General features: G+C 48.5%; 2 protein-coding genes across 3 annotated transcripts; both read right to left on the bottom strand.

Annotated features, from left to right (window-relative positions):
* Positions 1-6,479: 6,479 nt before the first annotated feature.
* On the bottom strand, positions 6,480-8,264 carry LOC141978255 (D(1) dopamine receptor-like). Its single transcript, XM_074940214.1, has one exon. It carries the CDS (start codon positions 7,845-7,847, stop codon positions 6,480-6,482), a length of 1,368 nt encoding a protein of 455 aa, XP_074796315.1. The 5' UTR covers positions 7,848-8,264.
* A 4,933-nt stretch (positions 8,265-13,197) lies between these two features.
* Positions 13,198-25,695, bottom strand: CHMP7 (charged multivesicular body protein 7). 2 transcript variants are annotated; one of them, XM_074939930.1, is made up of 10 exons: positions 25,282-25,695; positions 23,386-23,560; positions 21,059-21,244; positions 19,059-19,192; positions 18,549-18,597; positions 18,096-18,215; positions 17,873-17,971; positions 17,490-17,550; positions 16,193-16,348; positions 13,198-15,067 (listed from the first exon to the last, which is right to left on the bottom strand). In XM_074939930.1, exons 1-10 carry the CDS (start codon positions 25,569-25,571, stop codon positions 15,003-15,005), a joined length of 1,335 nt encoding a protein of 444 aa, XP_074796031.1. In that variant the 5' UTR covers positions 25,572-25,695; the 3' UTR covers positions 13,198-15,002. The 2 variants fall into 2 exon arrangements, with proteins under 2 accessions (XP_074796031.1, XP_074796032.1); XM_074939931.1 differs by having other exon boundaries at positions 16,193-16,345.
* Between the last annotated feature and the right edge of the window lie 1,427 nt (positions 25,696-27,122).

Genomic DNA, 27,122 nt, shown 5'->3' with positions numbered 1-27,122 from the left:
TCCCCTCAGCACCCAGGCAATATCCTGTGATGTAATCAGTGATTACACCGAGCAATGCGGGGTCAGTCCAGTCCTGATGCAGGCTAGGAAGTGACTGCTTTCCTCTCCAGGCAGCCTGGCAACTCAAGAGGACAATTTCTGAGCCAGATTTGGTCGTGTAATAGCAGCATGCCCCTTTGTACTCAGTGCCAGCCCAGGGCTCTTGCAACACTCTGCCACGGATTATCCATAGGGATTGAATCTGGGCTCTTTTGCACCAGAAGCACAGCTCTCTACCACTCGAGTCAAAGGAGCTAGCAGCGGTAGTAGGCACTTATCTGCTGTGAGGACGAGCCACCAGAGAGGGACACGCTTTGCCAGCATCTTACACAACCATCTAGGGTGCCATCCTGATTTAAGGGGGCTGTGTCAGACGAGCACTGAAGCTACAGGCCTCACTGTTTCAATGGCTGCAGAATGCCTGCCCACCTCAGTCCTCCCCTCAGAAAGGCAGATGCTGTTTCTGCTCAAATGGCCCCCATCCCCACCTCCTTGTGGGGAGTCAGGGCAGGTTCTCTCATGCCGTGGCCCCATCTCCCCCTCAACCTGGGAGTCAGGAGAGTCTTCCTTGTGTGGCCTCTGGAATTTACCTCAGGGAACAGAGATGAACCATGAGCCTTTGTGTCTCTAATAGACTCCAGGGCAGCTCCTCCTGAGCATCCCCAGATTTGGGCACTTTCCTGCGTCTCCCGGTAACAGGGCCATCAGGCTAAATGTCACCCTGGCACTTGCTATTCATCACCCCAGTGTGAGCCTCAAGCAAAAACCCAGCAGGGCTCTGGGGAGCTGAGTAGGTAGGCAGATGAACCGGAGAGCTCTGGCAGGAGGGGGCGGAGGGGCATGCAGGCTGAGACAGCGAATGTGCCTACAGTTATACAGAGAGGTAGAGGAAGCCCCCGTCAGAGTGGGAAAAGGGGACCTTTGGGACAGCATTGGCAGTGGGGGTATGAAATATAGAGCAAGCCCCTTCCTAGGATGGAAGGGAAGCCCCAGGGGTCAGAAACATGGAGACAGCCCCTCCTGCTGTGGGAGATATGGGGGTGCTCTGGGATAGCTGTGAGGCCTCGCAATCCCCCATCTCCCCAGGCCTACTCCACTGGCCAGTGAACCAGCCTCTCTCACATCTCACCCCCTCGCTCTCCCAGCTGAGTGCGGGTCATTTTCCACGCAGGCTTAAACAAGCAGGGGCAGGAGACGATGACTTGCCACAGTGAAGCCGCGTCAGCTTCCCTTCAAGCCTCTCCTCTCCCCGGATCGCTTGGGCTGCTCTGGTGGCCGCTGGGTGTCCTTTTTTCTCCCAGTCATCATTTAAATGGAGGTTTTAAGGCTTCTTCCCACCCAGCCACGTGGTGGGGCCGAGTCTCAGCAAACAGCTTCAGCCATTTGAATGGTGCCTACAGGGAACCTGGAGAACCCTTCACATTCAAGGGGCTCTTTTTGCACGTCCACCCTGTCAGGGGCCTAGTGGGATAATCTTGGGCCCCTGGTAGGTGTGCAGCAGCTACCGCAAAGGACACAGTCAGCACACCCAGCAACACAGAGCATTAGGGATCATGGAGTAAGGTGTGAGACAGGCACCCAACTCCCACCAAATTGGAATCAGGCACCTAAATCCCTTAGGCCCCTTTGAAAATAGCAGCCTCTGCATTTAATCCTTTCTTACACCAGGGGCCGATGGGAGCACACACACCCCGCTATATGCACACACCCATTAGGGATAGAACCTGGCCTCAGGGTAAGAGAATTCAGGCATGGTTAGTCCTGTTAGGTCCCCTCTTGTCCACCTCAGAGGGACCAATGCACTTTAATCCCCTATAGTATTTCCAGGGCTCTGTCCAGCCAAGTTTTAGATTTCCCAACAGTTGGGGCTTCCACCCTGTGGCCAGGGAGACGATTCCAGTTTCAGAGATTGCAATGGCCAGGACATTTCCCCGATATTCAGCTCCAATTTGCCTTTGCTTCGTTTCCTCCCATTCTTCCTCGTCATACCCCTCAGCGTCATTTTCCCGCCTCACTCGACAATTATAGCCATAGACGGTTATCATAGCAAAGAGAGACTGACGTGCTGCAAACAGTTAATATTCAGGAACTGTGTCAGCTGGGTGAATCTGCATTGCTAGCCCGATTTTGTAAATGGGGAAACTGAGGCACAGAGCAGCCAAGTGATTTGCAAGGTCACACAGGAAGTCACTGGCAGATCTAGGAAGAGAACATAGAAATCTTGACTCCCACTCCTTTGCTTCAGTCTCACAGTCTCTGAATCAGGTCACAGCCTCCCTCCCTGCTCACAGCGCGAAAAGTATCACGGTTAGGTGTCACAGTGAGCAGAGAGAACTGTTTCCTTGCTGCTGGACAGTGCTTCTGTCTCAGGATCCCAAAGCACTTCACAAACAGGAGTCTCTTCCCTTGCCAGTTGTCAGTGGTGGACCATTGCTGGGAATTATGGCTCACGGGAGGCAGCTAACTGCCAAAACTTTGCATGCATCTCTTCCGGACTGCATCACAGCTGAGGTGCATCTAGTCCAGTATTTTCTCTTTCCTTGTGGTCAGCACCAACTGCTTCAGAGGAAGGGGCAAGCAACCCAGCAGCAGGCGGCTGTGGGATCGTCTGCCCTCCTTGAAAGCCTCGTGAAGTGTTAGAGACTGGCTTAAACCCTGAGCTTTTAGATCCCTTCCAAAATGTGTTAGCTTAAACTCTTATATTAGCATGGCTGACTCTTTCTGGTCCCTGTATCCTGAGGGCATTCTGGGGCTGGCGAGCACCTCCCCGGGGAATACCCACGGGGCAGGCTTCCACAGTGGCAAAGGCCTAGCAGGAGCGCCCTGGCCGCCCCCATGTAGGGTTCTCCTGCAAGTGTAGCAGCTGGAGTGCACTGCGCTCTGGCTAGTCCAGGCTGCCAAATGGCCCAATAGGGAATTGTGGGTCCCAGTCCTAAGTTGGGAGCCCCTGGGGCTGCTTAAGGGTACACCAGGGGCTACAGCCACCTCTGCCCCCACCCCTAATAAGCTGAGCATCGTGGAAGGTGCAGCTCAGAAGCAGGGCCTGGGCTCGTCATCTGACTCATCCTCTTGCATTGCTGTGGGATCCCCGCGTGTATACCAAGGTGCCTTCAGCAGGATGGGAGCATACAAGTGCTGCCTCGGTCCCACAATACCTCTGCCCCGCCGCAGCCTGCAATCCCATCCTCCTGCCCAGGAAACCCACAAGAAAACCACACTGCACTGAAAGGAGCGAGATGTATTTTTTTTTGCCAGACTAAGAAAATCCTAGTTAAACACAGAAACACGCATGTGGTTTGGAAGTTGCCGTCCATTTCCTAGCCTGCTGCTGTAGCACCGAGGGGCCAGTACAATGCCCTGGAGGCCACGGGCTCAGTTCAGTCATTGCCACTCCCTGGGCAGTTAGGCCACAGGCACCAGGAAGACATCGGCCATGGGTGGCTCTGACGGACGTCACAGTCAGAGCTGGGGGGGAAATGATCCATTGTACAGTCAGTGAAGGGAAGAACCAGCCCTGAAGAGCAGGGGGCTTCTGAAGACCGAGGGGAGCGAAGAATCCTTTGCCACTACCCGTCCCCTAACATGCACACACAAAGGCAAAGTCTCTCTGTTTCTATGCGGATAATAAATAACATTTTTGCAGCCACTGCCCACCTCTGCTTGTCCGCTCCCACCCAGCTAACCCCCTGTCAAAGGGCTGAGTCCTTGGTCGTCATACACGCGGCAAGTTCACCCAACTTTTGTCACAAGAATATTATGAATTAGTTGCCCTTCTCAAAGCACTTTACAAACACTCACGCAGTAAGCCTCACACAACATCGTTGTGGGTTAGGTATCAGACCCTCATCAGAGATGGGGAGACCGAGACGGAGAGGTTAGGCGACTTGTCCATGTAAGCAGTGGAGCCACAAATAGAACCCTGGAGTCCTGACTCCCAGTGTCCCCCCTGCTCTAACCACTGGAAAATACCCCTCTTCCACAGCTGGGAATAGTATAATTAATTATCACATAATGCAGTAATGCCTCAACCAGGGAGGGGCCTAGGGTGACCAGATGTCCCGATTTTATAGGGACAGTCCCGATATTCAGGGCTTTGTCTTATATAGGCGCCTATTACCCCCCACCCCGTCCTGATTTTTCACACTTGCTGTCTGGTCACCCTAGAGGGGCCCCATTGTGCTAAGTACTAGATAAACATATAGTAAATGACGGTCCTGAAGAGCACAGCACCCAGGAATCCTGACTCCCAATCCCCGCTCCTACTCTGTCCATTAGCCTGCCCTCCGCCATGGCAGGGAATAGAACCCAGGCATCCTGACTCTGCTCTAACCACTAGAGAGACAACCCTGCTGTACTAAGAGGTGATTATAAAGAGAGTAAGTTCTGTCCTGTGAGCGCTTCTGCAGAGCTATCCTAGGGAGGACCCCACACTTCTGCTTCCCTCCCACACTGACGGTGCTGTGACTTGACTGTCACTGGGCTGTATCTGATAATTACAGTTACTCGGTAATTATCATCTTCTGATTTCTCTTTGTTAAGGTTTGTTGGGAAGAGAGAACGAAAGGCTTTGGCAGCGCTATGGAGTTGCAGATACCAGAGTGGAGGCACCTGGATTCAGGATAAGGTGGACATACCATTTTTGCTGCAATGTTTAACCAATCCCCCATCAAAACATTATAAAAACGATCAAGCAGTGTCACGTTTTACAATGCAATGCCGGGGGTTTCTCCCATATCCCCCGCACACACACTGTCTGGTACTGGAGCAACCAGACACAAGTTAAAATATGCAAAGATGCTAATTTAAAAGTACAGGTGAGTGAGGAAAGAGTGAGAATCTCAAAAAGCTATTGTTATTGAAATGAGACAGTGCACCGGGAGCGGTTGTAATGGGGAGAGGTGGTGGGGGTTGGAAAGACTGGGAAGTTGAGAGACTGTAGGGGAAATGGAGAAGAAAGAGAGTGTGACTGATGGAGGATAGGGGGAAGCAGAGGAACCTCTTCCCCCTGAAACCAGGGGTCTGACTCTTTCCTCCACTCCCTGCATACGAAGGACTCAGACTGGAGTCAGCTGCCACAGAAAATGCACCTTTCGCCGACAACAGCGATAAGCAACAGGTGTGGTGAAGCTGAACACGGCCTAAGTGCAAGTGGAGAAAGGACCGAAGCACCGGTTCAGAACCCGTGGTTCTGCCCCAAATGCAGGACCAAACCCTTAGCACACAGCATCCTACAGCACTACAGCCTGGTACAGCCTTTGGGCCCATTACTGCAGACTACTGCAGCCTGAAAGCTCCAATCCAATGGGCCATGGATTTGTGTTGGAGGCCTGGAAGATAACATGCCTGAGTCAGAGCGATGAAGAAGAGAGACACCTCCTCACAGCTGAACTGGTGCCTATTTACTCAACTTCCCAGAGAGGAGCAGGAGAGCATGGCAACAACACCACCTTTCTGCCTTAGCATCCCAACTTCCTAACACCCAGAAACTTGTTCTAAACACTCCCCTCGAGCTGGCAGTCAGGACTCCTGGGTTACCCGCCCTAAACTCTAGACCATCTTCCCCTCCCATAGCCAGGAACAGAACCCAGGTGTCCTAGCTGCCTGTTCCCTGTTAAGTCTCAGGGGATGGCTATCTGTAGCACAAGCAAACAGATGTGAGCGAGGGGGCTGGGGAAAAGGCCAGGATCAAGGTGTCTTGTAAAGCAACTCTTCTCTACCCCCCCTACACTGGCTTCACAAGAGAAGTCTGTCTCCACAGTTAAAGGCTGACAGGATAGGTAGGGCTGTCACACCCATGAAGCTGATAGCGTTACCCAGCCCTGCCTGCTTGAATGAACAATCATGCAGGCAGCAATCCCTCTGGTTTGCTGCATTTTCTGTGTCACTTTAGTAGCCCAGGAGAGTGAAAGCATTTGCTTAGCCACAGGACTGGGAGAAGCAGCAGTAGGGCAAACTCCCCCACTTCCCCTCCTAAATGGGTTGAGAGGCAAGGTCAGTCTCAGGGGCCTGTTCAAGGCCATGGTTTCCCAGAGGAAGCTACTGACAACTATGACAAGGGAGTTTTCTTTTTCCTAGGAACTACACTGAGACCCACCAAACTCATTGGACATAAGGCACCCAACAGACATCAACCACTTCCATTCACTACCAACCTGGGCTGGCCCTGGGTTTGAACCCGTGGACTCAAGGTGAAAAGCACCATCCCCCCAAACCATCCAGTCCCCTAGAAAGTCACTCTTCTGAGTATATCAGAGAAACAAAGGAAGACACCAGCATACTTGCTAATACATACATACAAACTCCTTCCCAGCCAGAGGGGTAGCAATTCCTCTTCTCCTCCCTCCCCTGTATGCACACTCCCCAGAAACTGGGCCATTTGCTGCAGACCTCTCTCTGCCATATCCCGTCTCCCCGCCCCGACTCCCTCTCCTGATCCCTTTTCAGTCCAGCACACTGGAGGTGAAGGGAGTGATCTTCTCCAGCGATATAGCCATCTCGCACTCCACATGGACCACGGCTGGCAAGATGGCGTTGGCATGGTGGTTGTGGGAGGTCTTGGAGATCTGCGACACTTTGTCAAAAGTCAGCTCATTGTCTTCTGCCTGCAGGGTGGCATGGGGGAGAAGGTGCGGGTCGCTGAGAGTCACCACGTCCTTCTGGTAGGTGGTGTCATGGTGGTAGGAGACCAGCTCGTTGCTGAAATTCACCGTCTCCACCGCATTGCTGGGGCAGAGACGGCCGCAGGCCAGGATGGTGGCAAAGGCCCTCCTGAAGTCAGCATTGAAGGCGTAGATGATGGGGTTGAGGGAGGAGTTGGCCCAGCCGAACCAGACAAAGATGTTGAAGACTGTCTCGCTGACACAGGGCAGCTCCCTGGGATCGTGCAGGCCAAGGTCGCAGAAGGGCACCATGCAGTTGAGCACGAAGAAGGGCAGCCAGCAGAAGACGAAGACTCCCATGATGATGGAGAGGGTCTTGAGGACTTTGGTCTCCTTCTTGAAAGAGTTCTTCAGGGAGGCCTCGTGGGGGCAGTCATTGCTGTGGCAGTTCTGGGCATGCTCCACAGCTCTCTCCAGAGAGGAGATCCTGCGGATCTGCCGCTGAGCGATGCGGAAGATCCTGGTGTACGTGACGATCATGATGGCGACGGGGATGTAGAAGCTGATGAGGGATGAGGAGATGGCATAGGTCCTGTTGAGGCTGGAGTCACAGTTCTCCTCTGAGCCCTGTGTGGAGTTGGAGGCGGGCTCCTGCTGAGCAAGGAGCTCACTGGCTTTGTGCCACCTCAGCTGCACAGGGATGAAGGAGATCAAAATGGAGAGCAGCCAAGCCACCCCAATCATGATGAAAGCCACTCGCTGGGTCATCTTCCTCTCGTAGCGGAAGGGGCTGGAGATGGCCCAGTACCGGTCCACGCTGATAATGCACAGGTTGAGGATGGAGGCTGTGGAGCACATGATGTCAAAGGCCACCCAGACATCACAGAAGCCCCCGAAAGGCCAGAAGCCGGCCACCTCAGCGACTGCCTTCCACGGCATCACCAGCACGGCCACGAACAGGTCGGAGACAGCCAGCGAGATGACGAAGAAGTTGGTGACCTTGGAGCGCAGGTGCCGGAACTTGATCACAGCCACGCACACCAGGGTGTTGCCCAGCAAGGTAGAGAGGATGAGGAAGAAGAGCAGGGCAGCCATGGCCACCCGCAAGGACAGCTCCGAGTTGTCCTCCTCCACCCAACTTGTCCTGCTGAGGGTGTCATTGATCATCTCCAGCCCATCTCCCCCTCCTAGCAGGTAAAGCCCATCCATGAGTTCCCTTTGTCCTGCTGTCCCCAGAGATCTCACTGGTGCTACGTCCCCATCGGCACACAAACTGCCTCCTCTTTATTCCTCCTCTTGCATCTCAGAAGCACAAACTGCGACCCTTCCAGCTCTTGAACTCTGACAAGCGCGGCTAGATCCCCGGTCACAAGTGCTCCAACCTTTCTCTCCTTTCCAAGTCTCCTGCAGGCAGCCTGGCATTTTTCCCCCACCACTTTTCTTCTTATGCAGCCTGCCGCTCACAAAGAGCCAGTCCTCACCTCCTGCTCTCGTGTGGGGTGGGTGGGCTCAACTGCAATCTTCCCTCCCCCTCCTCTCGCAAGGGGCTCATCAGCTGTTGCAAATCCATCGCTTGTAGAATCCCTGTCAATCCCTTTTGTACTGGCCAGGGTGGGACTTGCTGCTGGGTCGGGTGCAAGGGGGAGTTTGGGGATCACTCTCTGCTGTTGCTGCTAGATGCTCGCTGCTTCTCAGCTCAGACACCCAGCTGCTCTGCTGCCGCTGTTCTTTCCTCCCTTGCTAATTTGCTCCAGATTTTACACAGGTGAGATCCCCTCCTTCTCCATGCACTGACTCCCTACTCTCCAATCTCTGCCCTTTTAGTCCTGAGATATTGGGGGCATGGGGTTTGGGACTTTTCTGCAGAGATTGGGGAAGGGGTTGGATTTAGAGAAGGTAGGGAAACAGGCAACAGGGGCGGGGAGAGGGATGAGATGATGAGCAATCAGACAGGGTTGAGAAGATCTGGGAGGCTTAGATGACATTTATTGATAGGTTGGGAGTTCGATAGGTGGGAATCCAAGTCATTCGGATCCTCCCAGTAGGAGGCAGCATGGTCTAGTGACTAGGGTACTGGGCCAGGAGACCTAGGTTCTGTTCCCACGGGTTTGCTGTGTGACCTTAGGCAAGTCATTTCCCCTCTCTGTGCATCAGTTTTCCCATCTGTAAACAGTGGATAATGACCCTTGCCTTCCTTCGTAAAATGTTTCAGGATCTATAGATGAAAAGCGCTGTATAAAGAGTTCCTTGCTATTGCAGGATAATCTCTCCAAAGTCCTCTTCCTCCGATCATGGAGGGAGGGCAGGGCTGTACACAACTGTCTTTATCTGAAGGGGGCCTAAAGTAAAGAATAATAGGTGTAGAATATTGATTTAATGAGGACTTTTGTACCAGGACTCAATTTGTCCAATTTTAATAAAGTGAGATAAACACGCTTCTATTCCCAACTAGGTGTTTTCTTTATTAGGGCAATCCTTGTATTAGGGCTTGGGGGCAGGGGGTGTGCTACAACTCCAACGGTCTAGGCCCATGGAGTGGTATACAGAAAGCAAAGAACTTTTTCATGTTAGTACAAAATCTAAATGCCAGCCCCTATTCCAGGCTGATTAACAGGTCCTTGCGTAGCCAATGGTCAGTACAAGGAAATCTGACCCTTGAGTCTACGGGTTATTCCTTCTGTGGAGGAGATGCAGTGACCAACTGTCACTATTCCTCCCCTTCTTGTGGTGCTGGGGCAGTTACAGAGGAGAGTTCAGTGATCTCAGTTTATTATCCTATCTACAGTACCGCTAGGTAAACGCGGGGCTGAACTCCCCTGGGACTTCCTTTATTAGGAATCAGGACTGACCCATTCACATGCAGTTTAGTCTTCAAGTTCATGGGCCATTTCCACCACCCCTGCAACTCCACTGACTTCAACAAAGTTATACCAAGGGACACTTTGGCCCAGTAGGCTGGAGCCTTCATCGCAGGAGAAGGTGAATGGCAGCAAATATGGTTTAGATCTTAGGAATTAGGAACCACTGAATTTTTCAGGGAAAACTAGGTACCCTCCTAAACAATCTTCATCCCTTTATATGCATTTTACCTGCGGGCCACATGTTCTCTCTCTCCCTAGGATTCTTTCTGCACTGAATCACATAGTCTGTCCCCAAAGAAGGCTCAGAAGAGCACTGACCTTTGCTCCTTAGGGATTTCTCCGGGGCTAAATTTCCTGGGGAAACAGCTCTCAAGATTCACCTACTTTGGAGAAACGCTTCACTGGCAAACTTGCCAAGAAACAAGCAGCAAAACCCTCCCAAGACACACACGCCCAAGAAATCAGCCCCACTCAGCACTAAACTCGCTAATTACCCAGCTGTTTGCTGTAATACAACACAGTGCAGTGACCTTAACCCTTCCCGGCATGGTGCACCATTTCTAAATGAAGCAGCAGTCAATCATCTTGAAAGAACCCAAGCCTATTGTGTGTGTTGGTTTCATTAGCTTTACCCTGCCCCCTGCATTGCATAATCTCAGATTTCAGTCTGAACAGACACTACCCCAGAACTACTTGTGGCTGCTGTCTTCAAGGCTGTTCATAGGTGACACCCACTCTCTCTGATCTAGCCAAGAAAGCGATTCTGTTTTCATCATGAAGAAAATATTTTTCTTCTTTAATCAATTCCATGGCACAGCATCCCCTCTGAATGAGCTCTTTAAAGAAACTAACTAAATACATTACAGTAACAGCTTGCAAGAGCTTCATTTGTCTCATTAAGTTCTATTGCCTTCCAGCAGGTTCCTGCCAACTATTTATACCTAGAAGGTGTGTTTGCTCTTTAAAACTTTTACTAGCGCCTTTGAAATGGTCAGACCTTTTACTTGCCAATCAATGGCGATATGAAAATGGACGAAGGCATTTCAGCACAGAAGGGAGAGTGGGTAATATAAAGCAACAAGAGACTTTGACGCCTGGCCAAGGACATACAAACACAGGAAAGCACTTCTATGACTCAAGCTAATGCACTAAGTGCATGAGATTGGGGATATTAGGCATTGATGCAGCTTCTCGTGATGCTGAGCATTAGCCCGAAGCATTACCGTTCTATGCATAGGCACCTTTTGACACTGCAGGTCATTTTTACCATGTTGGATCTGAAAGGACATTCATCTCGATGCTCTCTACGCAGAGCACGTGGATTTCAGAAGTTCTTCTCATTGTTGGACATAGGGTAGGCACACGCTTGCTCCTGGAAGTCAGTCACCTCGTGTTACATAGTCTGGAGTCTCCACCCAAAGTTGCATGCTGTCCCTCACTTAGGTCAGAATCAGTGCCTCAAGATGCCTACAAGCAAGACCACTGCAAGCCAGAACATGGTCATATCTCACACGCTATATAGGCCAGTCCTTGGATGGGAAGCATTCCAGGAAAACTTAGGCACTGCAGGAGGTGGGGTTGATGATTCTTTCATGGAGAAGGGGGCATTCTTCATAAGAACATAAGAGTGGTCGTACTGGGTCAGACCCAAGGTCTATCTAGCCCAGTAGCCTGTCTTCCAACAGTGGCCAATGCCAGGTGCCCCAGAGGGAATGAAAAGAACAGGGAATCATCAAGTGATCCATCCTATCACCCATTCCCAGCTTCTGGCAAACAGAGGCTAGGGACACCATCCCTGGCCATCCTGGCTAATAACCACTGAGGGACCTATCCTCCACGAATTTATCTAGTTCTTTTTTGAACCCTGTTATAGTCCTTCCTTTTAAGTTAGTTCCTTACCAATGCTTCAGCATGGTGCTATGGAATAGCCTTTTGCCTAAGACATAAAACCACGGTTCTGTACCTCAGACTGCAGAACTAATGTTCATTATAATTCCTGAGATCCTTTTTGAAAGAGAAAGTTGTTAACCCTGGTGTCATGACCAAATTGGAGCTTAGGTAATTACATTCTGCCCATCTGAAATTCTTCCTGCAATTTCTGTTGGATGCGATATCCTTTGCTTCCTACACTAAACTGGTATGTAAGGTTGCATCATTAAACAGCTGCTGATCCATCTCAGAAGTAGCTGCATTTCAGTGAAGTGAGCACTGTGTAAATATTTTGCAAAGCACTTTGGTAAGAAACCATTCTATTTTGGTGGCAAGTCATTCTTTCGCACTTCTGTATTTAATATCTTTCCCTTCCCAGCAACAGGGTGCTCTCTCTAAATTACCTCTCTACTATTTTCCCCCTTCTTTTTCACAGCCACATCTTTCAGCTTTCTTTCCATTCAGTCATCTTGATTACTTTCCCACTCAAGAGTCAAAGCATGAAAATTACAAGCCACTTCAAGTAACGCACCAGCTGCTCAGATTTAACTATTAAATGCCTCTTCCAGCCCTTCAGAACAATAGTCTCTCTGGCATGTTTTACACGCACTTGCAATGGGGATATATACAGCAACTTCTCCATGCCTTGCCTCTCACAGAAGGGAATGATCCTGTCTGGGAGTTGGGTACTCTGCTGCCTAAGTCCCTACAGAAAGGATATAGAACTACTGGCTGTCAGCAAAGTCTCAGCTGTCATTATAGGGTCAGGCAGCGTACAAGTAACTTAGAATGCAACATGGGAACCAAACAACTGTCTTCCCCTGCGAAAGGTATGCAATAGAGGGCCAGTACCCACAGCAGAGACGCAATAACCCCTTGCCCTGCTAATGCAGAATACAGCATTCAGTTCCAGGCATCGTCAAAAAAATGGGGAGAGAAGTTGGGAATGTAGAGAACAAGGAAGACTCTAGTTACTTTCTAGGACGGACAATACAGGAATCAGTGGCTGCTATTCCAAATGTTAACCCTTAATTTAAAATCAATAAGGGAAAGTCATAGATCATCAAAGAGTAGGAGAGAATGATTGATGAAGATTAATCCAATAAAGTAGGTAATAACTGAACAGGGACTCAGACACGGACTGTATAAGCATCCAAATGAGATCAATAACCAAGCACAGTCATTTACGGTGACCTAAGGGGACATAACGAGACATAACAAAAAGAAGCTGAAGAAAGGAACGTTTACATGGATCCTCTAAATGTCGAGCAGGGAGGTCTATTAGATTGTGGGATAGTGTCCTTGGTGAAAGTCCCAACATTTTATAAAATGGAAAAACGTGGGAAAGAACGTGGGAAAAAAGAAGGAAAAACGTGGGAAAGAAGAGGCAGAAAGGATGGCATACCCTGAAGAGCAAAGAGACAGCTTTTAAATCAACAGCTTTTAAAGCCAACGCTCATGAACACGCCAGGGCTCCTGAACCACAAGCCAGCAGGGCTGTCTCTCTCACTGAAAGCAACTGCCTGTTTTAATTTAGACGCAGTACAGAGCACTAGCTGCTCTTTCCTACAGAGGTCATGTTGTGGGTACATCCAACAGCCGGGTACATGGATTATCCATCACTCTGTTTTTGAAGTCAAACCACTGTCAGCTGCCCATTTATGTTTAGTGAGCCATCTTTCCATCATAGGTGTTGGAAGCACCATGGGAGCAGCATTAATAATGTGATCCATCTCAGAGATAATGCGAGAGAGAAACTGGCAGCACAATGGACGTTTCTGGTTTTTTTCCCTCTTTATTACACAGCAGGTAGAAAAAACAGCAACCGTTTCCCCTTTCTCTTTACATAGGAAAGGAACACGGAGATTAAAATGATTTAGTATGATTGTGTTTGCAGCCCATGTGACTTGCTAACCCCTCGCACCATGCCCTCCACAGGGGGAGGGTCTCCACTCAGGAACAGTAATGGTATTTGTGCAGGGGAGTAGAAGAGAAGCTGGCTGTGTTCAGATGCAGCAGACTGTAGACACTTCGCTGGTAGTTCTCTCCCCGCTCTCCTGGAGTTGGGCGAGGTCCAGTGCCCCTTCCCCTGTTCCTTACTCCATGACCCATTACTACTATTCATCCAAACTGCTCTCCACCTGGCTTGAGCAACGGAGAGCCACTGGTACAGGAGGCAGGATAGGGCTAATACCCAACGAGCAGACATTGACTCAAATGTGGGGACGGAAGTAGGAGACCAGTTACAAATGTACACACGCCTAGTCCACCCTATAGCCTTCTTTCCTGGGGTCAGACCACACTTGGTACTCACCACTCCATGTCTGGGGCACAGTGCTCCCATCCGAAGCCAGGACACACAAGAGCACAGTTGGAAGCACCTGCCTCGCCTAAAGCAGCTAATCCAGCCATGCTAGATGCAACTGGAAGCAAGACAGATCAGACTTACCCTCTTCCATGTACGTGAGAAGCATAGTAAAAGTGACCTGCAAAGAGGAATTGCACTTCTTCCTAATGAACAAAGGCAGCTCCTAAAGTTTATTTCCTTCTGCTTGTCTTTTTACATTAGAAATTCAGTACTTCTCTAGGACAACTGGTGTCCTAGCGAAATTATGACATCTCAAGACTGCAAACTAAAAGAGAGGATTGTTAGACTGTTTAATGAGCTGTTTTACTGTTAATACCTCTATCTAAGGAACACTTTGGAAAAGGATACAAAATCCCCATCCATTCAGTGATGGTCTAAAAAGCTCCAATGAGCCATCCCTGTGACTCCCCAGAAGTTCTCCAGCAAAGGCAGGGAAGACTTAAGCTTGAGCTATCTGTTATTTCTACAAGTAAAAAACAAGCAGAAACTTAACAAACACTGCTGGCCTTTATCATCACGCAGCCTAAAAAGCAACATCTTCATTTTAAAAATCCTTTGCAGGTCTCCTTTCAAGGCCTTAGTGTATTACAAAGAGAGGAGTAACTTTCATTTTGTGCTGGCAATTGCTGCCCCCTAGTGGCAACACGTCTCATACACTAAAACAGTTATTGGTCTCGACCACAATCGTGCAAATACAAACAAGGAAAGATAGATAGTACGATCAACATGTGTGTAAGCTTGCCGCAGACAGATGAGTGTCAAGAACAGTACCTATGTTACGTGCCAAACGTTTTACACAACCACACAAACAGCCAGAGGTCAAGCAGCTGTGATCCTACTGCGTTTCAGGTTCTCCTCAACGCTGGCCATAGCAAAACAGACGGTTATGAAGTAGGAGAGCTCAGGAATTGTAATCCTGCAGGGAAGACAGAGCTCATTGGCAAGAGTGAACATCGTAGGCGACTTGGGATAACAAGTCAAACTGAGACCAGTGCAGATACGGACACTAAAGAGACGACAGCAACACCAGCTAGGATCAGTTCCAGAAAGGGTGGATTGTCATGGCAGTAGATCCTGTCGTTTAGCAAAGTGATATCCAGTAAAGAGGGGGGCATTAGCCCACACTCCAAAAGTTACTTTTTAAAGTTATGGTCACTAGTTAAGCAAGCTTAAGACAACTTCTCAAATTACAGCAGCAGGACGCTGTTAGAGACCCAGTCCCAGAGCTCTTTTGGGTTCAGAGTATGTAGAAGCAGTCTTTTGTGCCAAACCTACAAATGAAGAAGCAACAGAGAAGAAAAGTGAGCGTTTAGCAGCAGAATGGGTCAAAGAAAGACCAACCATATCCTAAGTCCTGAAGACAGACACAGGCAAAAAGTAACTAAGCCCCCCATACTTTGTAAATCCATAGTGGTTTCTTGACACTTAAATAGCATACCACCTAGGGTTTGCCCTCAGATGTAAAGGATACTAACCCGCATGGTTCAGGACATAGGAAAGTTACTAACTGCTCAAAGACATGAAGAAAATTCTATGGGCAGGTCATTCAATCATCAGAAGATTTCATGCCTTCCTCTGAAGCGTCTGATATTTACTACTTTTCGAGACTAGAGGCACGACTGATTTGATCCAGTCTGTTAAGGTTAATTAAAAAAAAAAAAAAAAAGGAATTAAGTCACTCATTATTACTAGGTGAAGCTAAGACTGGTGGCCAATTTAAGCATCTGTATCACCGACATGAAAAGAGGAGGGGATGCAGGGCCTAGAAGAACACAAAGAGGGCCTGCAGCATATTCAAGGACCTGGCAGATAAACTGTTTTAGCTATGGGCCTATCAATATTTATCAAATGGACCAAAACACACTTTTACAACAACGACACACACAGATGGCTCCACCCAGTTCTTCAGAGTGCTTTGCTTTCAGAAGGAGTTAACTAGCTGGAAAACAGTTTCCACTAGCTATTAAAGTAGGAGAACTCTCTGTTTCACCGTAAATGGGAGTAGGCCTGCTCAGAGAAGGGTGTCCTCTCTCTGTGATAATATAATGCTGGATTCACAGCCAAGGAGACTATAGTCATTTAGCCACAGAATAGGGATGACATGGGCAGGGGTAGAATATGCTCCCCCCCCCCCCACCCTGCAGCACCCCTCTAATAGGGCAACCCTTGAAACCTCACTGACAGAGGTTTCGAGGTAACTACGCTTTCCTGGCCCATATCGTGCTTAGCCTCTGTGCCAAGACTGCCAGGTGGTGCTAATTTACGGCAAAGCGGTGAATTTGTAGAGCAGGACATTTGACTGTTAGCATGTGGACAGAGAGCCACCACCTCTTGATATGTGGCTGGCTTTGATCCCAGTAGTAGGCCACCAGCTAAGATTGTTTGCTGATACATACGTCCATTGTCCTTCTCCAACTCTGCTTCAAGCTCAGTATCAGAGATGCTGGGAAGCAGAGGCTTCTGGGGAACAGGAGGCAGGTCCACAGGCTCTTTAGTGGAGTCCCGGAGGAGACTATCCAGTTCCTTCTCAAGTTCCTCACTGTCAACCTCTGCTAGGGTAAAGAACAAACAAATCAATCTCTGGAGGAATTAAACAAACCCTCATAGCACAGGAAATGGGCTGGAAGACCATATAAGCAAAACATCCCGGTGGGCAAGGAAGGTATTATAGCAGGAGAGTGCTGCAAGGACAATCCTACATCAGTGGAAGAGCTGCTCACTCACGGCTGGACACTAAGCCAAATGTCGCAGCCCTATCAAAGGGGACATTACACTTGAGAACCTGAGCCTGAAAAGCTCCTGCCAACTCGTCTTTTACCTGGTGGTTTGCACAGATTCCTGCTCAGGTAAGAAAACTTAACACTGACTTTACAAGTCAAGTTCAGAACAAGCACTAATGTCCCAGTTTCAGCCTCCACCAAAGTTACTTCAAGCCAGAAAGAGAACCACTGCAACTCTCCTATTCTCCAAAACCATGAGCAGCGCTGCATGCGTCTTCCTCAGACAGGGACCTCATGCCACAGGGCAGAGGGAGTTGAAAGTTCAACACCTAGGACTGGGGTGAGAAGCCTCTGTCTGCTAAAGGTAGTAGGGGCTGATATATCCTAACCTCAGTCAGAGGGTATCACTGCTGAAGCCTGTGTGTGGTGGAGGGTCAGGGGGCGGGGAAGTGTTTTGGAAGAGACAGATAGCAACACAGGGAGGTGCTGTAAAGATAAACCAGGAAGAAAGGAAGACATTTCTAAAGCTAAGAGCGTCCATCCAAAAAAGAGAGACTAAACTACTCAGTAGTTTACAGCCTCAACCTTGGAGGACTGCCAGTAGTTCTAGGAGCCTGTATGTTTGGAGGAGTTCAACTGCAAGCTGGCTCCCATCCCCAGTTCTCCATCTACCTAACACTAAGTCCTGCCATGAGTGCAGGGGACTGGATTAGATGACCTCTCGAGGTCCCTTCCAGTCCTATGACTCTACCTGTTGAGTCACTTGCAATCAGTGATCAGACACCAGGAGACTACCTGTAAATGCTTTCTCCCTCTACAAGGCACCAGTTGAGCAGAGGACTCTGAAGGGCTGAGAACAACTGCCTATTCTCAGAGAACAGCCACTGGCAAGTACCTGAATGGTGGGGGGGGGGGGGGGGGAAGGAGAGGAGGAGAGAAGAGGAGGGAAAGCCCACAAAATGGATGAACTCACCCAAGCCATTGATTGACATTCCTGCCAGAGCCTGAACGACTTCGTCCTGGGTGTCACAAAGCTGGAAGAGAATTAACAGTACATGGCTGTGCAACAAAGCCCTTCAAGTAGTTTTGACTGCAGTTAGACGCTACACAGATGAGCGCTGCAAGAGAACATCCGAGAGCATCTACCAGCACTTAAAGTGCTAATATCGCAGGTATTTTAAGGACAAAGAAGTAACATGGAAGTAAGTTGTATGGATCCTACAGCCCAAGAGACATGCAGAGCATAAGGGCAAAACAGTATCAGAAGCCTCATGTCTACCGCCTGGGAAATGTGCCTAGTACATTCACCCACTGTTTCCCTATCGGTTCTTATATGCCACCATCATCTCACAATACCTCCTGAATCTGATCCACCAGGTTCTCTGCCTTCTCCACAGTGACATCTTTCATGGACTGTTTCAGAGCTCCTACTCCAGCCTGATAGGCATTGAACACCTTAATAAGGAGAAAAGAAAGGTATGTTACTTCTGTTAGGAATGTGTTCCTTAGACTACACTAGCAAAGCAAACTTGAGCAGCAACATGAACGTATGAAGCGAGAGGTGGAAGAAGCACACTACCATCTGATCTGTCTGAGAAGCATATATACGATCCAAGATGCCCTGAACTGCATCCAGCTTGGAAAGGAGCTCTTCAATCCGCCGCTCTGTCCTTCGCTTGGACTTCAAACATCTCAGTGCCTGGGAACATACACACAACCTTGGATCAGAAATCAGGCAGCATCCCAAAAAAGTCCCTTCTTAAAACAACTATTCCAGTGCAGCAAAGCACACGCCTTGGGCTGACGTTACGACTGAGATGCCCTCAAACTCTCCTCAGCATCCTCCTCCAGACCACAATATTTGCATGATGTGACACCATGTGAATCAAGCCCCTCTGCCATAGCAGTAGGTTTTGCAGGTCTCGGAACGGTCTTGGCATGCAACATTGAAACTCAGCAGTTGCCCATCTCGTATCACAGTTCCAAAACCACAGCTTCCCAAGCAGAACAGGCAGGGTCAGGGTATACTTACCAACTGCTTTTTGCCAGCTCTACAAGCGCTCCGGGCATCTTCTTTACACCTGCAAGGACAGAGGGCAAGGAGACGCTCAAGCCTATAAGCGGGAGGGGGTCATGAAACAGCTGTGATATTCTCCACCCCATCCTCCCCTCTACCACTGTTCAGCCACTTGCAACTGACTCGCTTAGATCCAGTGCACCCCATAAACCACTCCACCACTTTCCAGGATGCCTAGTAGGAAACGATACAAAGTATTCTGGGGTGCATCCAAGGACAACACATGGCAAGTGGCTGACTGTGGAGAGACAGGGTAAAATGAGTGGACAACCCTGGGTTACCATACTTCATTCCCCATGCACCCAACAGGCAAATAAGAGGCATTTCTTACCTTTTTTTTTTTTCTTGTAACTGTGTGAAAAAAGTCCCTCAGCAACACATTATACATGCACTAAGGGCCAGGTCACAAGCAAAGTTTTTTCCCCAGAGCTGAAGGACGGACGGACGGACACACACACCCATTACCTCTCTGTTTCCTGGGAAAGGGACTCCACCTTCTGTGATAGCAGCTGCTCACTCTGCATTAGCTGATAGACCCCGATGTCCACATCATTCACTGGGGATACTTTGGCATGCAGACCTCGGGCAAACTTAACTATCTAAAGGAGGAGCAGCAAATTACTGAATTGCCAGACTGTAGGATTTGTGTTCTCACAAGCCGGAATCTCTAGAGCAACATCTACACCAAGAAAGCAAGACTTCTTCCTTAAAAAAATAAAAGGCTGTGTAAACTCTGCCATCACAGTTCCCTGTTCAGCTTTGGGCCCATAATACTAAAAAGATCACTGGTAAACTAGAGTCTAAAGAAAGGGCAATGCCAGCTTGTGCTATAATCCAGTAAAATATCACATTTGAGCCACGTTAGCATGCAGCCACGATGCCTCAAAGGAATGCCCAGAAACTGCAGTGGTGTTGGGCAATTCCATGGGGGCATTCTTCTTTTGGACTCAACACCAATTACTTAGTGTTTGTGCCGCACTTTGAATACGTGACGTGACCAAGTATTACTACTATCTAAACTGTGCCCCTGCATAATATTAGCGGGCACTACACAGCTGAAGGTGTCATCATTCAGATTAGATGTAAAACCGACATCAAAACCACTTACAGTCATCATCAGAAAGCCTATGGCATAGCCCACCCCACAAGAGCTGCAGTATTAACCCCAGTGTTGTGGCCAAATTACAGCTGGAAAGATTACATTCAACCACTCCAAAATGCATCTTCAACTGGTTACAGTGTTCTCCTTTTTTTCCTGTCCTAGACCACTGGAAGAACACCAAGTAACCCGGGTCTCTAGCTTGCCTATCAGCTTGTAGAGTGTAGAATTCTTTGGAGTGAACAGCCCTATATATTTACAAGATTGTTTGGGGAGTGGAATTTAGACCCTCCACTTAGTGAACACTCCAGACCCTCAGCCCCGCACCACCAGCTTATGATAAAGGGGAAAAACCATTTCTTCCTGTACACATACAAGGTGAATGGCTAAAGGAAGACACTGGCATTTACCCATAAAAATTAGTGCCCTGTCAGCCAAACAGAATGCAAGACAGGAATGGGACCACACTTTCTCTAAGTAAGAATGGCCCTACTGGGTCAGACCAAGGGTCCATCTAGCCCGGTATCCTGTCTTCCGACAGCGGCCAGTGCCAGGTGCCGCAGAGGGAACGAACAGAACAGGTAAACATCAAGTGATCCATCCTCCGTCACTCATTCCCAGCTTCTGGCAAACAGAGGCAAGGGACGCCATTGACGGACTTATCATCCATGAATTTATCTAGTTCTTTTTTGAACTCTGTTATGGTCTTGGCCTTCACAACATCCTCTGGCAAGGAGTTCCATAGGTTGACTGTGCGTTGCGTGAAGAAATACTTCCTTTTATTTGTTTTAAACCTGCTGCCTATTAATTTCATTTGGTGACCCCTAGTTCTTGTGTTATGAGAAGGAGCAAACTCAACACTTCCTTATCTAAAATCATGACTGGTATCGAGAAAGTGTAGACTTCAATCACATCTCCCCTTAGCCGTCTCTTTTCCAAGCTCAAAAGTGCCGGTCTTATTAATCTCTCCTCACATGGAAGCCGTTCCATACCCCTAATAATTTTTGTTGCCCTTTTCTGAATCTTTTCCAATTCCAATCCATCTTTTTTGGATTGGGGCGACCACATCTGCACCCAGTATTCAAGATGTGGGCGAACCATAGATTTATATAGAGACAACATGATATTTTCTGTCCTATTATCTATCCCTTCCTTAATTATTCCCAGCATTCTGTTTGCTTTTTTGACTGACTCTGCATATTGAGTGGATGTTTTCAGAGAACTAGCCACAATGACTCCAAGATCTCTTTCTTGAGTGGTAACAGCTAATTTAGACCCCATCATTTTATACATAAAATGGGGTGATGCTTCCCAACGTGCATTCCTTTGCATTTATCAACATTAAATTTCATCTGCCATTCTGCACCTTCTCTCTATTCTGCTCCATGACCGTGACCCTCTTTTCCTTCTGCAGCTGGAGCAGCAGTAGATAGAATGTCCTCTCATCCGGACATATGCTGGCACAGAGTGAACGCAATTCTGAGAGGACAACCACAGGGTGGGAAGAGAGTGCAGAATTCTGATAGAGGCGATACACTTCCTCTGCCTTTTCCTGAAGGAAAGGAACAAAACTGTTAGCGTGCATTGGGATCCCTTTCTTATTACTGCAATGGGTGCCAATCTGACATCTCTGTGCCAATGTAGATTTCATACACAGGTGAAGAGTCACAACAGCATTGTATCATGGCCCACACAAGCCATGTATATCAATTCAAGAATATTTTACCAGCAAATCTACACATAATGTATAGCTCACACGTCTTAACTCATAACATAGCGACAATAGCATGGTGTAGAGATATGAGCACAGGAATGGGAGCCAGAAGCTGTGGAGTAGTAATCCCAAGTGAGGTAAGTCACTTCACCTCTCCCCCATCTGTAAAATGGGGATAACACACCTAACCTCACAGGAATACTAAGGGTTTATGTTTCATTTTTAAAAAGCACCATGCCCTTATCAGCTTTCATATCCATTCCAAACTAATGTGTTTACACTCCTATGTCTCCTCCTCTGCCAACCAAATTCTCTCTGTATTCTCTTCCCAGAGGCTTATAAGTTACCTGGTATCATAGCTCTGGTCTAGAACTTTGGGGAAAGGTGACTTTTGTATTTTAGGAGGTCTGGGGGTATATTTTATTTATTGCATATGTTACGCAGTAATGTTTCTAAAAGTCCCAGGGCTAAAAGTGGACTATGAAAGTTAAATTAAAAGAACTGTTTATAAAATTTAAAAAAAGGGAAAGTTTGTAATTCTTTAAGAACAGCATTGCTAATGGAGTATAGGAGAATCACTTGTTCCCTCAGTTCCTGAGGAAGCGGAACTGCAAGCTTCCTGTTTCCTCTGCCAAAGCATATACCAAAAATAAGCAACAGACACTGCACGGTGAGTAAGCCATTCCATAGCCCTTTCTATGCTTCTCAAAGGTTTTCCTTTTCGACTTCGTCCCAATTCAAACATTTTTTTTAAATTTCAACTTGATCAGTGAAGCCATTTTTTCCACATGTAACACAAAATACATGTCCCTTTTCAAAATGAAAGACACACTTAAACTTGAAATCTTTAAAGAGTTGAATGCAGTGTCATGAATTCCATCTGCCCCTGAATCCCACAGTGAACGTCTGAGGCTTTACGGTCACTTTTTTTTTTTAAACCGTTTATTTACGGATGCTGTTTAAAAGCCCCATTCTAATATGGGACACTGACTATCCAGGAAAAAACAGTGCAACTGTACACTGAATGCTGTCAAGTGCACAATGCAAACAAGTTGAGCAGAGAAAAGAATTCTCTATAATCCCAGTGAGTTATAATCTTTTAATCTGCTGCTTGTAACGAAAATAGGTAACAAAAGTTCAGAAAGATGTGTGATTTTTTTTTAGTTGATTTTTCACTTCAAACTCTTATTTTTTAGTTCAGCTAACTCAAGGACGCAGGGCCAACTAAAGGAATCAGATGCAGTGCCACTTAGGCCAAATGGGGCAACACTGATTTACACCAGTTGAGAATCTGCCTCTATTTTTAAACGTCAAAAGTTGCCATAAACAAGGGCCATTCACAGGTTTGGCGACGCACGTATAATCATGACTGAAAAGTGTATAAACACTGCTTCAATTTAATTTTAAAGTTGCATGTGTAAATTCAATGAAGACAAGAGATACTGGATGGACAGTCCCTGACACTCATGTATGTATCTATAGAACAGATGGTGCTCAGACAGTAATCCGCAGGCTTCCACACATACTGTACTGAAAAAAATATATATACCTCAAACTTAACTTGGAGGAGGCCCTTTTTAAATGTAAGAGAAGAGTGGCCTCACAGCAGAGGCTAACAACTCTGCTCGTGTGTTATGATGCACTGTCATTCACGAGAAAATGAACTGAAAACCCATCAACTCATTTTACAGAAGTCATTTAACGGCCATTACACTGATATCTGAACATATATGTAGAGGAGAAGGGCTCTATGTCCCAACTATGAGCCATTCAACCCCCCTCCCTTCTCTTGGGTTTTTGAATGTACGTGAGTAGAGATGAAGGTCTCTTATTCAACTCTGACCCTTTCCTGTTAATGTGGGGAAATCTTTATAATGTGAATCAAGGAAAACCCATGTCAACACCCTCCCCACACATACACATATTCCATCCTCATAACAGGGGTAACCAGGGAAAGCTCCAGACAGTGAAACGCTCACCTGAAGTAGCTCCACAAAAATCAGCACTTCCTCCTCCTCAGGCACTTTACTGTCACCCAGCACACTCGACAGGGTCCATTTCAGGGGCTTCAGAATGAAGATTCCCACACCCCATGAGATCCAGCTGCTGTCTACACTGGCTATGAAGTCTGACTCCCTCTGCAGTTTGCCACGTCTGAAGAGAGTAAGACATACAAGAATTAGAAATGGACGTGGCAACCCAGTCCCCACTGTGCAGATGCAATCATCGGTGCATGCAGAGATCTCTGTGGAGAATCATCTTTAGCAGTAACATTTCCCCAGCACAGAACATATAAGTTGGTTCACAATTCCAGTAGATTTCACAAGATTGTCTAACTGAGGGATTATTTGGACATCAATTTGAAATCTCAATTTAAAATAAAATTGTATGTACAGTACAATATAAAAATGCTCAAAAACGACTACTGTATTTCCAGTTTATTTACTTTGTGCTTTTGACAGAATTTATACACAATGGTTTACTATAAAATCTTCCCTGTAGTCAGTTTCCTTTCTTATTTGTGTGGGGATTTTCCACACTGCAAATTTATAGAAAGTAGTTCAAGGGACTTCCTCTGCCTACACATCCTCTTGCAACTTTGCTGATTTTACAAATATTTTCCTATGTTGTTCTCTCACTTTACCATGTGAAAATAAAAGACACACACAAAGGAAACTGGCTGCAGTGAAGCTCTTATAGTGATTGTGCATTTGACAATATGCATAAAGTACATAAACTGGAAACACAAATCATTTTCTTCTCTGATTTACTCCAGACATGACCATTTTGTGTGTGATTTATAACACCAGTAGGTAAAAGATTTTCCGACTGGCATAAAATGTGCAGAGTGTTCCTTAAGTATTTTCAAAGGGGAACAATCTCAGTGCTGTTGCCCCCTACGCGATAGAGCCTTTGAAAAAGCAAAAAGTTACCTCCAGCGCCCAAGCAGCTTCTACAGCACCAAACCTAATTCTCCTCTCCAGAGGCCTGTGACACACTGGCCTCCCAGCACCCACTACAATGTGGCCCCATGCACTTTCACAGAAAGCAGCCTTCCCAGTGTCCCTAAGCATATTGCTCCCTATGCCCACTAACTCCTTCTGCCTCAAGCACCCTTTATGAACCTTTCCTGCTACCCATTTGTTTCCAGCACCCAAGCTTCCCAGTGAACCCTAGCATACTGCTCCCTATCACCCTTTCAGCCCAGTGCCCCCTCTGATCCATGCCCATCAGTCCCCCTTGTGCACAGTACTCCACAACTCCTACCACCTTTCCCACCGTAATGCCCCAACGTTCTGTGCCCAGCACACCCTAGTGATCACCGGCATATTACCCCCTCGGCATCCCACATCCCTCCCAGCATTTCCTTGCACCCAAGGACACCCAGCATACCATGCACCCTAGTGCTCCATGTCCCTTGCCTCCCTGAACCCCAAACCCACCAGGATATTGCTCTCGCTACTACCACATGCCCTCTGCACTCCTATGACTTGCATCTCCAGTAACGCCCCAGAAAACTGTCCTCTCTAAATGCCCCACACGCTGCACCTCCAGTACCCCACCCCTGCACCCTGCACCTAGTGGCCCCCAGAGACCCCCACCATATTGCTCCAGTACCCCACCCCTGCACCCTGCACCTAGTGGCCCCCAGAGACCCCCACCATATTGCTCCAGTACCCCACCCCTGCGCCCTGCACCTAGTGGCCCCCAGTCACCCCCAGAGACCCCCAGCATATTGCTCCCAGTACCTCACCCCTGTACCTGCACCTAGTGACCCCCAGAGACCCCCAGCATACTGCCCTGCCTTAATGCCCCAAGCGCCCCACACCACCTGCGCCCCGCCCCCGGCTCTCCCCCCAGCCCCGCCCCGGTACCTGAGCAGCTCGCGCAGCACGGTGCCCAGCCCCAGCGGGACGCTGCCGCGGCGCTCGAAGGCCTGCTGTAGCTCCCGCAGGCAGGTCCGCACCGCCCCGCGGCGGCGGCCCCGGCCCAGCAGCAGCTCGGCCCAGAAGCCCATCTTGCTGTCCCACTCGGTGCTGTTCACCTCCCGGCTCTGCTTGAAGGCCGAGAACAGGAAGGCCATACGCTCCTCGTCCGACTCCCACTCCGGAGGCAGGGCCCCCTCCGGGGCCGGCCCGGGAAGCGCCTCCGCCGGCGAGCACATGTACGCGAGCCCCCGGCTCCCAACGCGGCCTAGCCTCCCCCTTCGCCCGGCCGCGGCCCGTAGCCCCTCACTACCGGGCAGCAGCACGGCGCATGCGCCGCCGCCCCAGCCCCGTTTGTGAGGCCTTCCCGCGCATGCGCCATGCGGCTGACTGGCGGGCCGGGCAAAGTTTTCTTCCCGAAATGCATTGCGGGAGCTGGGGTGGGGGGGGCAGAGGGAGCCTTTTCCCGCCCCTCTGTGGCTGCTGGGGCTGCCAGTGCCACCCCCAACATGGGACCCCCCCAAATATCCATGCCAGCATCATGCTGCAAGGAGAAAGCTGTGTGTGGTAACCCCATGACATCACGGCGCTTCAGAATGACATCATCATGTCCGAGCACGGTGACATGATATCACGCCAGCACGTCACCGCCATACCTCAGGCGGGGTGGGGGGGTCTCCACACGTGTCACAGGGCAGGGCATGGGAATGGTGCCACGGTGTGCCGGGCCTCGTCAAGTCACTGTGACATCACGACGTTCCCAAACGACACCCTGTCACCTCAGAACGTGGGGTGGGGATGCCACATGATGCACTTCAGCGCGGCCCGGCAAAACAACACGTCCCATCAGTCTGAGGCATCCTGAAAGGTCACAGCATACTGACGTTGTCTTAAAATGTCAGCTCACTCCATCCAACCAGCGTCACGCCATGGCACAACAGGATCACGCATCATTATTACCACTTTGGGTCAAAATGCCTTCGCAGCGTGAAATAACATGTCCCAATGTCATGTAGCTAGGTCCAAACTGGCATCAATCACACAGTATCAGAATATGGTGTATTCAAACGTTATCACATCATATCATTAGCTTTGGTTGAAGTTTCACATCACCTCAAATCATGGAGAAAGTCCAGAGAAGAGCAACAAAAATGATGAAAGGTCTAGAAAACATGACCTACGAGGGACGATTGAAAAAAATTGGGTTTGTTTAGTCTGGAAAAGAGAAGATTGAGAGGGGACATGATAACAGTTTTCAAGTACATAGGTTGTTACAAGGAAGAGGGAGAAAAATTGTTCTTAACCTCTGAGGATAGGACAAGAAACAATGGGCTTAAATTGCAGCCAGGGAGGTTTAGGTTGGACATTAGGAAAAACTTCCTGTCAGGGGGGTTAAGCACTGGAATAAATTGCCTAGGGAGGTTCTAGAAGCTCCATCATTGGAGATTTTTAAGAGCAGGTTAGACAAACACCTGTTAGGGATGGTCTAGATAATACTTAGTCCTGCCATGAGTGCAGGGGCCTTGACTAAATGACCTCTCAAGGTCCCTTCCAGTCCTATGATTCTATGGCATCATAATATATTGTGACACTATCACCACATTACCTCTGGGGGGGTCAAGTGTCATCCAACTTGCAAAGCATCATCCTCACAATATAATGAAGAAAAATTCCTCATTATTATTATTATTATTACTTAATTTCATTTATCCTACAGTAGCACCCAAATGCAGCAATCAGATAGGGGGTCCCATTGTGCTGAATGCTGGAATAAAAAAGGAGAGATTGTC

This window comes from Natator depressus, chromosome 26 (genome assembly GCF_965152275.1).
Source record: "Natator depressus isolate rNatDep1 chromosome 26, rNatDep2.hap1, whole genome shotgun sequence".
NCBI lineage: Eukaryota > Metazoa > Chordata > Testudines > Cheloniidae > Natator > Natator depressus.
The sequence above is the reverse complement of the archived record's forward strand: the minus strand, read 5'-3'. Positions and strand labels throughout refer to the sequence as shown.

Excerpts from the sequence above, each read along its gene's own strand:
- LOC141978255 (XM_074940214.1), bottom strand. The coding sequence starts at position 7,847 with ATGGATGGGCTTTACCTGCTAGGAGGGGGAGATGGGCTGGAGATGATC.
- CHMP7 (XM_074939930.1), bottom strand. The coding sequence starts at position 25,571 with ATGTGCTCGCCGGCGGAGGCGCTTCCCGGGCCGGCCCCGGAGGGGGCC. Across the intron at positions 19,193-21,058 it reads TGGAGCAGAATAGAGAGAAG|ATAGTTAAGTTTGCCCGAGG; the intron begins GTGCAGAATGGC and ends CTCCTCCTTTAG. Across the intron at positions 18,598-19,058 it reads CTTTCCCAGGAAACAGAGAG|GTGTAAAGAAGATGCCCGGA; the intron begins GTAATGGGTGTG and ends CTGTCCTTGCAG.